General features: G+C 65.2%; 1 protein-coding gene across 2 annotated transcripts in view; it reads right to left on the bottom strand.

The window, feature by feature from the left end:
• The window catches only part of IQSEC2 (IQ motif and Sec7 domain ArfGEF 2), a 60,419-nt gene extending 51,286 nt beyond the window's left edge, over positions 1-9,133 (bottom strand). For both annotated transcript variants that reach the window (XM_084612919.1, XM_084612922.1), the window contains exons 1-2: positions 8,369-9,133; positions 2,176-2,205 (exon numbers count right to left, since the gene is read on the bottom strand). In XM_084612919.1, coding sequence (XP_084469045.1) covers positions 2,176-2,205; positions 8,369-9,069 — 731 coding nt within the window. In that variant the 5' untranslated portion in view covers positions 9,070-9,133. The remainder of the gene's footprint in view (positions 1-2,175; positions 2,206-8,368) is intronic.
• Positions 9,134-11,075: the final 1,942 nt, after the last annotated feature.

Below are 11,075 nucleotides of genomic sequence, written 5' to 3' on the forward strand. Positions count from 1 at the left end.
CCCACCCGACCCCGCTCCCCGCCCGGAGCCAGGGAGAGAACCCAGGCGTCCGGGCTCCCAGCCTCCTCCACTCTAACCCACCAGACCCCACTCCACGCCCGGAGCCAGGGAGAGAACCCAGGCGTCCGGGCTCCCAGCCTCCTCCACTCTAACCCACCAGACCCCACTCCACGCCCGGAGCCAGGGAGAGAACCCAGGCGTCCGGGCTCCCAGCCTCCTCCGCTCTAACCCACCAGACCCCACTCCGCGCCCGGAGCCGGGGAGAGAACCCAGGCGTCCTGGCTCCTGGTCCCCCCGACTCTAACCCACCAGACCCCACTCCGCGCCCGGAGCCGGGGAGAGAACCCAGGTGTCCTGGCTCCTGGTCCCCCCGACTCTAACCACTCTGTTATTTACATCAGTATCTATCCACCGACCTGGTAGTGTTGTTTGAACAGTGCACACACAGGATCAATAAGCAGCGGTTGTGTGTGTTGTGTGTGTTATGTACAGCACAGGAACAGGGGAAAATCGGAAATAATTGCTTTGCTAATTACATAATTAGCGGAGGGAAATAATTCTATTCCCAGCCCAGGGGGCGGGAGAGTCTAGTGGTGAGAGCGGTGGGGGCTGGGAGCCCGGATGCCTGGGTTCTCTCCCCAGCTCTGGGAGGGGAGTGGGGTCTAGTGGTTGGCGCAGGGGCGCTGGGAGCCCGGACGCCTGGGTTCTCTAGATGTTTCCCATTCATACAGGACACGATATGACTCAGGGAAACAAGAGGATTCGTTCGAAGCGCCCCAAAGCCGACGCGTTCGTTCCAGAAGAAATTCTGGGGGCTGCCTGTGTCCAGGTCAGGCAGCTCAGGTGTGGAAATGTATCAGTAACGGGGTTTACTCTGCAACAGCACCTACAGGCCTGGATGGAGACCAGGGACACCCACCCCCCCCCGCCCTGCAATCCTGCCGGGCGCTGCCCAGACCCCGAGCGAGACCAGGGCCCCCCGTCGCGCCGGGCGCTGCCCAGATCCCAAGCAACACCAGGGCCCCCCGCCGTGCCGGGCGCTGCCCAGACCCTGAGCGAGACCGGGCCCCCCCGCCGTGCCGGGCGCTGCCCAGACCCCGAGCGAGACCAGGGCCCCCCGCCGTGCCGGGCGCTGCCCAGACCCCGAGCGAGACCGGGGCCCCCCGTCGTGCAGGGCGCTGCCCAGACCCCGAGCGAGACCGGGGCCCCCCGCCGTGCAGGGCGCTGCCCAGATCCCGAGCGAGACCGGGGCCCCCCGCCGTGCAGGGCGCTGCCCAGACCCCGAGCGAGACCGGGGCCCCCCGCCGTGCCCGGCGCTGCCCAGATCCCGAGCGAGACCGGGGCCCCCCGCCGTGCCGGGCGCTGCCCAGATCCCGAGCGAGACCGGGGCCCCCCGCCGTGCCGGGCGCTGCCCAGATCCCGAGCGAGACCGGGGCCCCCCGCCGTGCCCGGCGCTGCCCAGATCCCGAGCGAGACCGGGGCCCCCCGCCGTGCAGGGTGCTGTCCAGATCCCGAGCGAGACCGGGGCCCCCCGCCGTGCAGGGTGCTGTCCAGATCCCGAGCGAGACCGGGGCCCCCCGCCGTGCCGGTCGTCCTGACAGCCCCCTCCCCTGGCACCAGGGAAGCCACTCAGCCCCACACCGCTGGTCCCCAACATGCGACCCGCTTTGCCAAGCGGAGCCGGCCCCCCGAAAGTGCAGCCACACTGGACATGAGATACTCCCGGACGCCCCCCGGCCCCCTGCCCCACACACACCGCTCCTGGACACAGGCAAAGCCACGGACGCAGCGCCCCCTGCAGGGAGAGGCCGGGGCTGGAGGAGCCGGGAGCGCCGCTCACAGGCCTGCCCCCTACCCCACTCCCCGCGGCGCCCCCTGCTGGCCGAGGCCGTGCTGCATGCTACAAATGCACCAGCCTCACAGCCAAGGTGGGGGTGGGGGACCCTGTCTTAAGCCCCGCCCGATCCGGAGTGAGACGGGCCCCATCCGGACGCCCACCCGGGAACAACCAGAGATGGGCCGGGCAGGGGCGGACGGGACGGATCCACGGGCCGAAATGGGCTGGGATCAGCCGGGGAGGGGGACTAAAGCAGCACCTGGGGGGGCCGGGGGAGGCGCGATGGGATGGAAAGCGGGGAGCGAGCAGGGAAGCAGAGGAGGGACGCGAGCACTGACCTGACGGTTCGGGAGTTGTCTCCGTCGGACCTGCGGACGAGAGGGAGAGAGAGACCGGGATAAGTGACAGGCGGCCCCCCCAGACCCAGACCCCCCTTGATCCAGCCCCCCCGCCCCCCGCCCCATTGCTGCTGGGGAGCAAGGGGAGAAGGGAATCACAAAAGTGGCTGGGTCTATTCTTTGCAGCTGGAACCCAGGCGTCCTGGATGCGGTGGGGGAGGTAAAAGTTAGGGAGTGGGGGAATCACAGCTGAGTCCCGACCCGCAGCCCCCGGCTAGCCCAGCCCCCAGCTCCCCCCAGCCCTGCCGGTGCCCCTCGCTCCCGACCTGCAGCCCCCTGCCAGCCCAGCCCCAGGCTCCCCCTGACCCCAGACTCTGTTTCGGGGGGAGGATGGGAAGGGAGTGGGCATCCAGCCCACATAACTCCAACACCTGCCTGGAGACTCCGTGGTTTAGGGACAGGCCCCGTGTCCCGTTCCCTGCCCTGGGGCTGGATGGAAGCCGGCGCCCCCTTGCGGGGACAGGCCCCGTGTCCTACCTCCCCCCCCGCCCCCACACACACTCACACTCCAGCACAGCGGTTCTTAAACTTTTGTACTGGTGACAAGTTTCTGAGTGTGACCCCCTTTATAAATTAAAAACACATAAACACCATTATATATCCCGGATCCCGGTTTCGGGTGGAGGCTGACAGCTCATGACCTCCCAAGTTATAACCTCGTGACCCCCTGAGGGGTCCCGACCCCCAGTTTGAGAACCCCTGACCTATGTCAGACACTCGGGGCCTTTCAATGCTAGTGAGGCTGCTGGGCAGAATCTAGCAGACACAAAATTCATATGAGGGTAACGGGGCGGGGGGGGGGACACTAGGCCAAATTAAACTGCTCATTAACTAATGAGAGAAAAGTATGGACCCAGACAGGATACACTGGGGAAGATTCATAGTATCCAGGTGTCCGGAAGCCAGTGCAACCTGCGCCAACCACTAGCCCGCACTCCCCTCCCAGAGCTGGATAGAGAACCCAGGAGTCCTGGCTTCCAGCCCCCCCTTCTCTAACCACTAGCCACCACTCCCCTCCCAGAGTCAGGAGAGAACCCAGGAGTCCTGGCTACCACCCCCCCCGCGCCAACGACTAAACCGCAGCCCCCTCCCAGAGCTGGGTAGAGAACCCAGGAGTCCTGGCTACCAGCCCCCGCTTCTCTAACCACTAGCCCGCACTCCCCTCTCAGTGCCGGGGGGAGAACCCAGGAGTCCTGGCTACCAGCCCCCGCTTCTCTAACCACTAGCCCGCACTCCCCTCCCAGCGCCAGGGGGAGAACCCAGGAGTCCGGTCGAGTGGCGCAGCCCAGGGCGAGGCGCAGGGATGAGGGCTCTCCAGGGCGCGCAGAGGGGGAGCTGGGCTCAGACACTGGCGTTAACTTGCCTGCAGAGCCGGAGCTGGGATCTGAGAGCGGCTCATTTGCAGCTGAGGGGGGACGGGGGACACCCGGACAGGCCTGCGGAGCAGGGGTGCCCCCAACCCGGGGCCTTTCCCCTCGAGTGAGTGCCGGCCCCAGGGCGGGGGCTGGCTGGCTTGGGGGAGCAGGGAAGGGGGCCCGGGGCCTGGCCCCTCGAGAGGCCCCCCTGCGGCCCGGGGCAGGGGCTGGCTGGGTCGGGGGAGGAGGGAAGGGGGCCCGGGGCCTGGCCCCTCAAGAGGCTCCCCTGCGGCCCCGGGGCAGGGGCTGGCTGGCTTGTGGGGGGGAAGGGGACGAGCTGGGTCTGGCCCAGCAGCTCTGGCCACCTGCCCCAGCGCACAGAGCCCAGTGGGGCTTTTTCCCGGGAACAGGTGGCATGGCGGCAGGGGCCGGGGGCCAGGCGTCATCAGCCCACGGTTCCCACCGACCGCCCCATCTGCTGCCCTTTCCCGTCCTCTGGCAGGGCGGGGGGACCAGCTGGCCCCGTGAGCCTGAGATCTGAACCTCGGACCCAGCGCCCCCGCCCCGAGGGGACAGGCCCCATTCCCGCCCCCGCCCTGGGGCCGGGTGGGAGCCGGCACCCCATACAGGGGACAGGCGCCAGGCCCCATTCCCCGTCCCCCTGAGCCAGCCAGTCCCTGCCCTAGGGCCGGGTGGGAGCCGGCACCCCATACAGGGGACAGGCCCCAGGCCCCATTCCCTGCTCCCCAAGCCAGCCAGTCGCTGCCCTGGGGCGGATGGGAGCCGGTGCCCCCTAGAGGGGACAGGCCCCTGCCCCATTCCCTGCCCCCTTGAGCCAGCCAGTCCCTGCCCCGGGGCCGGGTGAGAGCCAGGCTGTGGTTTCGCACTACCCAGCAGACCCCACCACTCCTCCCTCCTCCAGATCTGTCCTGTGGGGTCAGGGTATTTTACAGACCTCCTCCATGCTGGGAGATTAGTGGCTGCCATGTGGGATGGTAGGATAGCAACAGACTCCCGGGGACGGCTCTCCCAGAGCTGAGATGCAGCCACCTCTAGGCTGGGGCAGCTGGGGAACAGTCGCACATAACATCGCATGGGGTTGGCTCACCCACCACTAAGATGCAGCCACCTCTGGGGAAGGGCGGCTGGAGAACAGCTCCATAGTGGTTTGGGACAGGAAGTGAAGAAGAAACCTGCCTCCCTCCCACAAAAATGCCGGGGAAGAAGCAGAGATCTCCTGAGCTGGGATTTGGCCCAGACGCCTGGGTTCACCCCGTACTCCTGGGGAAAGGCAGAGGAAGTGAAGAAGCCCAGACAGGACAGGCTTGGCTGGGAATGAGAAGGTGACATCAAGTCGGCAACAGCCAAGGACAGCGTAACCCCTGGGCCAGATTCTGATCTTCGCTCCCCCGGGGCCAGCACGGATGCAGCCTGACCGCACGGTTGCAAATGATCTCACCTGAAATAGTCCTTGGCTGGGAGCCAGGACACCTGGGTTATCTTCCTGGCTCTGGGAGGGGAGTGGGATCTAGTGGGTTACAGCAGGGGGGGCTGGGAGCCAGGACGCCTGGGTTCTCTCCCCAGCTCTGGGAGGGGAGTGGGGTCTAGTGTTTAGAGCCGGGGGTGGGCTTGGAGCCTGGATGCCTGGGTTCTCTCCCTGGCTCGGGGAGGGGGGAGCTCAGGCCCCTGCATTCCCCCGCCCGCCCCCTCAGCGCTCGCACTCCGGGTTCTGATGAACACCTCGGCGCAGAGTGGGCGGTAAAAGCAAGACAGATTTGTGCTGCTTTAAGTCATTTGCAGCAGCATCCAAACCACGTTGCTAATTTCTGAGCTGCGGGAGGGGGTGGTGCTGGGAAGAGAAGAGAACACGCGGCTGGAGCCATCAATTCCCACCTCGCACGCCCCACACGGCTCTGCCCGGCACAGCCCAGCCTGCAGGGCTGGAGGAGGGTCCCCAAAGCCTGCAGAGCTCCCCAAAGGCCTCCCCTGTGGCCTCCACGCTCACGAGATCATCCCCAAAGTTTGTGAAGCACATCCAATCCCTGCAAGGGACGTTAGAGCCTCACGCAAGCTTGCCCGGATCCCCAGATCCCCCATGAGATCACCAGATCCATCCCAAGGTCACCAGATCCCTATACAATCACCAGATCCATCCCAAAGCCACCCGATCCCCCATAAGATCACCAATCCATTTCAAGCTTGCCAAATCCTCCCTAAGATCACCAGATCCCCTGTAAGATCACCAGATCTATTCCAAGGCCATCAAATCCTCCCTGAGATCCCCAGATCCCCTGTGAGAGCCCCAGATCCCTGTGACATTGCCAGATCCCCCATCAGATCCCCAGATCCCCAAATCATCACCAGATCCATCCCAAGATCACCAGATCCTCTCCCAAGCTTGCTAAGTTCCCCAGATTTCCCACCCCCGGGGATCACGAGATCACCCCCGGCTCACACACTGTCCCCGGCCTAGGAGGAGATTGCCCACAACGGAGAAGTGGTGGGTGGGGGGCTGGATTTTATCAGGGGGTTGTTTTGGAGAGACAAACAGAAGCGCAGGCAGCAGGGTGGCAGGATCCGAGCCCGGGAAGAGCCAACGCCGCTGGGATCCCTTCAGAAGCCAAACTACAACTGGAATCAGATTCCCTCCTAATTGGACACTAAAGCAATGGAACCCAGGAGTCCTGGCTCCTAGCCCTCCCCCCCCCTTACACATACACTAGACCCCACTCCCCACCTAGAGCTGGGGAGAGAACCCAGGAGTTCAGGCTCCCAGCCCCCCCTGCTCTAACCCACCAGCCCCCGCTCCCCTCCCAGAGCCGGGGAGAGAACCCAGGAGTTCAGGAGAACCCACGCAAGGTCCTGCTATCCCCCAGCTTCCCACGACCCAAGCCCCGTGCTCTTACACGTGACACTTTGCTCCCCTCTCCCTGGGGAAGGGGGGGTACCTGCCCAGTCCCCCCGCCCCATGTGCCACCAACCGATCCATGCTGCATTACCCCATCATCCAGCCTTGTTCCCTCCCAATAGCCATGTACCCCTGGGAGGGGGGAGGCAGAAGGGACCAGGGGTACCAGGATAAAGCAGATCTACAGATGGAAACCGCCCCACATGCATCGGGGTTAGGTTCTAGACCCCCCTGCTGCCAAGAGAGTCCAGAGCAAGTTCTAGCTCCCTCCTGCTAGCAGCCGCATCAGGAGCAGGTTCTAGATCCCCTGTTTGCCAGGGTGTCTCTAGAACCCCCTGGGGCTTGGAGTCCCTGGTGCAAGGTCTCATCTCCCCCCCACCCCCGTGTTGCCAGGAGTGTTGTGGCTGGCTCTAGACCCCGCCTGTTGCTGGACATAGCAGGACTGTGCTCTAGAACCACCAGGAGTGGCAAAAGCAGCTCTAGAACTGCCAGCGGCTAGGTGCGCCGGAGTCTGTGCTTTATAAGGCCCGTCCTGCTCTAGAGTCCTTGTGGTACGAGGTAGGTTGGGACCATGATCTAGAAACCAGCTACTAATCCTCATGAATGTAGACACGCTCTGGGTGTCTCTAGAACATCCATATAAGGGGACCAGGCTCTAGAACCCCAACTTCCATAACCCCCCACTCCTTGATGCATTGGGGTGTCACCCTCTAGAACTTCCTGCTACCAGGCAGCAGGATGGCTCCTGACCCTCCTGCTTCTAGTCACATCAGGGAAGACTCCATGACCCCCCCAGGCTAGACAGGTCAGAGGAGCAGGTTCTAGAGCCCCCTTCTGCTAGAAGTGCTGGGAACAGACTCTAGGACTGTTACTTCCAGATGCACTACGGGATGCCCAGAACATCCCTGCTTCCAGACGTGTCAGGGAGCAGGCCCAAGAACCCCACCACCACCAGGAGCACAGTGGGGCAGGTTCTATGATCTGCTGCTTCTAGGCATGTCTGGGGTGTGATCTAGAACGTCCTACTTTCAGAGGTCCTAGAGAGAAGGCTCTAGAAGGCACTGTTTCTTGGCGCTTCTGGATCCTAGCTCTGGAACCCCTTCTTCTAGATTTCAGGAGGCCAGGCTCCAGAATCCCTTGCCTTTAGACAGGGAGAACCCCTTGCTTCTAGACACACCAGGGGCAGCTCTACAGCCCCTGCTGCTACAAGGCTCAGGGAAGACCCTAGAAAGCTACTGGATGGGAAGCGGGACAGGTACCAGGGAAATAGAGAGGGAGAGGTGGGGATCTATGGGAAAGGGGAGGGATCTATTCTGGAGCAGGGTGGAGAGGGGGCTAGAAGAAAGCAGAGGAGGATCTAGAGTAGGTTGGGAGGAGATGAGGAGGGAGAGACGGGGCAGATGACTCTTGCAATAGTGGGGAAAGTAGAGGTATCTAGAGCAGAGGGAGAAGGATCCAGGGATCTAGAGCAGGGAGCCTGGATCTAGACAGGGCAACCTAGCCAGAACAGGGAACCAGGCCACAGGCAGAGGGCTCTAGAACAGGGGTCAGAGCAGAGATCCAGAGGGACCCAGAGCCGTGTGAATCCAGGATCTACAACAGGGAAGAGAGGGATCCAGAGCAGGACTCCTAGAGCATGGGAGACTGATCCACAGCAGATATCCCGAGTGGTCTAGAGCAGGGTGGCTCCAGGACCTAGCACAGGGGGGAAGAGAGATCTAGGGCAGGATCCAGAGCAGGGGGAGGTGGATCTACAGCAGAAACAGGAGAAAAGAGGCCCAAGGATCCCGAGCAAAGCAGAGATCCAGGCCTGGGGACCGCATGGGATCTAGACTGGGGCAGGTTCTAGAGCAGGGGCGCAGCTCCTTACTTTCTCTGCAGGGTGGTGGCGGGGCTGGTGCTGGGGCTGGTGCTGTGGCCCCCGCCGGCTCCGGGACTGGAACTCCGGGACACGCCCCGGCTCAGCGGGCCCCGCTCCCGCTCCCGGGGCGGGCGAGGGTACTCCCGCTCCTTGTCTCGGTTCTGGTGGGGGCCGCTCCGCTCCCGGACGGAGCCGCTGTCCCGGTGCAGCTGGCATTGGTCTCGGTAGTGGCTGTCCCGGTTCTGGTAGGGCCCCTCGCGGTTCCCGGGGTGCGGCTCTCGCTCCTTGTCCCGGTTCTGGAACGGCCCGTCCCCGCGCTTCTGGTACTGCCCTTCCCGATCGGACCGGTTCTGGTACTGCCCTTCCCAGTTCTGGAACTGCCCGTCCCGCTCCGGCCGGCCCTGGAACTGCCCGTCCCGCTCCGGCCGGCTCTGGAACTGCCCGTCCCGCTCCGGCCGGCCCTGGTACTCCCGGCCCGGGTGCTGGTGGTACGGCCCCTCCCTCTCCCGACTGGGCTGCTCCCGGTTCTCCTCGCGCAGGTCCCGGTTCTCCTGGGTCAGCTGCTCCAGCTGTCCCTCCAGCTCCTCGATCCGGCGCCGCTGGGTCTCCAGCAGCTTCTGCTGGCTCTCGATGATGTTGTTGAGCTCCAGCAGGTACTCCACGGCCCGGTTCGGGCTGTCGGCCCCGGGCGCCCCCGGTCCCCCCTCCATGGAGAGGGACGCCCGCAGGAGGCTGCGCCCGGAGCCGTGCGCCCTGCGCCCCGCAATGATGGAGAGGGACGGGGCGGGGGGGTCCTCGACCCGCCCCGCTCTGCCTCTCCCCCCGGGCCGGCCGCAGGGGGCTGCAGGGTCCCGGCCGCCGCCGGAGCCTTGCGGAGAGCCCCGGGGGGAGGGGCCTTTTGCGGGGGGGGCCGCCCCGGCTGCTGCCTCCGCCGAGCGCCGGCAACCGGAGCGCCCGCCCGCCCGCCCGCCGCAGCGCTCAGCCCACTGCGCACTGCCGGCGCGGCGCGCCGCCCTGCGAGCCCCGGCGAGCCCGAGCCCCGCGGGGGGGGGGGGGGGAAGCCCCGAGCTGGCCGAGCCCGTGGGGGGGCGAGCCTGAGAGTGCTGAGACCACCCCTGGGGGGCAAGCCCCGAGTCAGCTGAGCTTGAGGGGGGTGGGGAGGCTGAGGCGAGCCGGGGGGCGAGCCTGGTGGGGGGGGGGAGGGTCCCTGAGACCAGCCCTGGGGGGCAAGCCCCGAGCCAGCTGAGCCTGGGAGGTGGGGAGCCGGAGGGGAGCCAGTGGGCGAGCGAGCCTGGGGGGAAGCCCTGAGCCCTGCCTGGGAGGGGCGGGGGGAGACTGAGACAAGCCTGGGAGAGGGGGGACACTGAGCCGAGCTTGCGGGGGCTGATTCAGGGGGGAGCCCCAAGTTGAGATGGGAGGTGGTGGGGTGGAGCTGAGCCAGGAGGAGGGCTGAGCTGGGGGGATCCCTAGCTGAGCCTGGGGGCAGGCAGGGGCTGATCTAAGCGGGGAGCCCCAAACCCAGCCTGGTGGGGCAAAGCCCAAGGAGAGGAGCCTGGGCCTACAGCTGGGGGTCAGGGGGCTGCCCTGGCTGTGGAGCCCCAGCCTGTGGGGTGTCCCCTGCTCCCGGGATAAGTCGTCGGCCCAGCCCTACAGGGCTCATGGATCAGGGCTGGCCAGAGAGGGGACAGGCCTCGGGGTCTGAGCCGGGGAGAAGGGATCAAATCGGTCACCCTGGCGTACCCGGCTTCTCCCTGCTTAGATAATGGGTGAATCCCACTGCCATAGCGTGCGTGCGGGGCAGGCTGGAGAGGGGAAACTGAGGCATGGGCCCTAAAACAAGAGGCAGGGTGTAGTCCTAGCTCCCAGCCCCCCCTGCTCTAAACCCCTGGCCCCCACTCCCCTCCCCGAGCCCAGGAGAGAACCCAGGAGTCCTGACACTCCTTCCAGTTTGTTCTCTTACAGATGTTGGGCATCCCAGGCCTGGGTCCTGGCGGGGCTCGGAGGGGTGACCCAGGCCCCAGGGGGAGAGAGGTGAAGACCAGGCCGGATGGAAGAGCAGCCAGGCCCCTGGGGACTGTTTAATTAATTAGCCCAGGTTAATACATCAGTCTCCTATTTCTAATGTACATACCACAGCTGCTCAGCAGAGTCCCTTCCTCAGCGCCGGGGAACAGCCCTACACAACACCCTGCAGAAAGGGCTCGCCCGGTGCCGAGATGCAGCCACCTCTGAATCGGGACAGCTGGGGAACTGCTGCACATAACGTGGCCCGGAGCAGGCTCACCCGGCCCAGAGATGCAGCCACTTCTGGGGTGGGGAACAGCCACACGTAACACCCCACAGGGATGGCTCTGCTGGTACGGAGATGCAGCCACTTCTGGTTTCCAGGGGAGAGTGCTCCCTGCCAGTGAGTGTGTTGGAGGGGAGGGGGGGTTGGCAGCCATTTTCAGCCCCCACCCTCACCCCACACGCATCAGGGCCTGGTAGCCTATAATCACCACCAGCGGCAGGGGGTGGTATGTGAGGGGTGGGGATATGACACCAGGGCTAGCCTCCCCCACCCCAGACTCATCCCATGCACAGTGCACAGGAAACTGAGGCACAAACACAGAAGGTGAATGTGCCCCTATGGATTGCAGGCAAAATGAAGAGTCCTGGCTCCCAGCCCCCCCCCCCCCCCAGCTCTAACCCACCAGCCCCCCCTCCCCTCCCAGAA

Source organism: Lepidochelys olivacea (assembly GCF_965140295.1).
Source record: "Lepidochelys olivacea isolate rLepOli2 genome assembly, chromosome: 23".
Classification (NCBI taxonomy): Eukaryota; Metazoa; Chordata; order Testudines; family Cheloniidae; genus Lepidochelys; species Lepidochelys olivacea.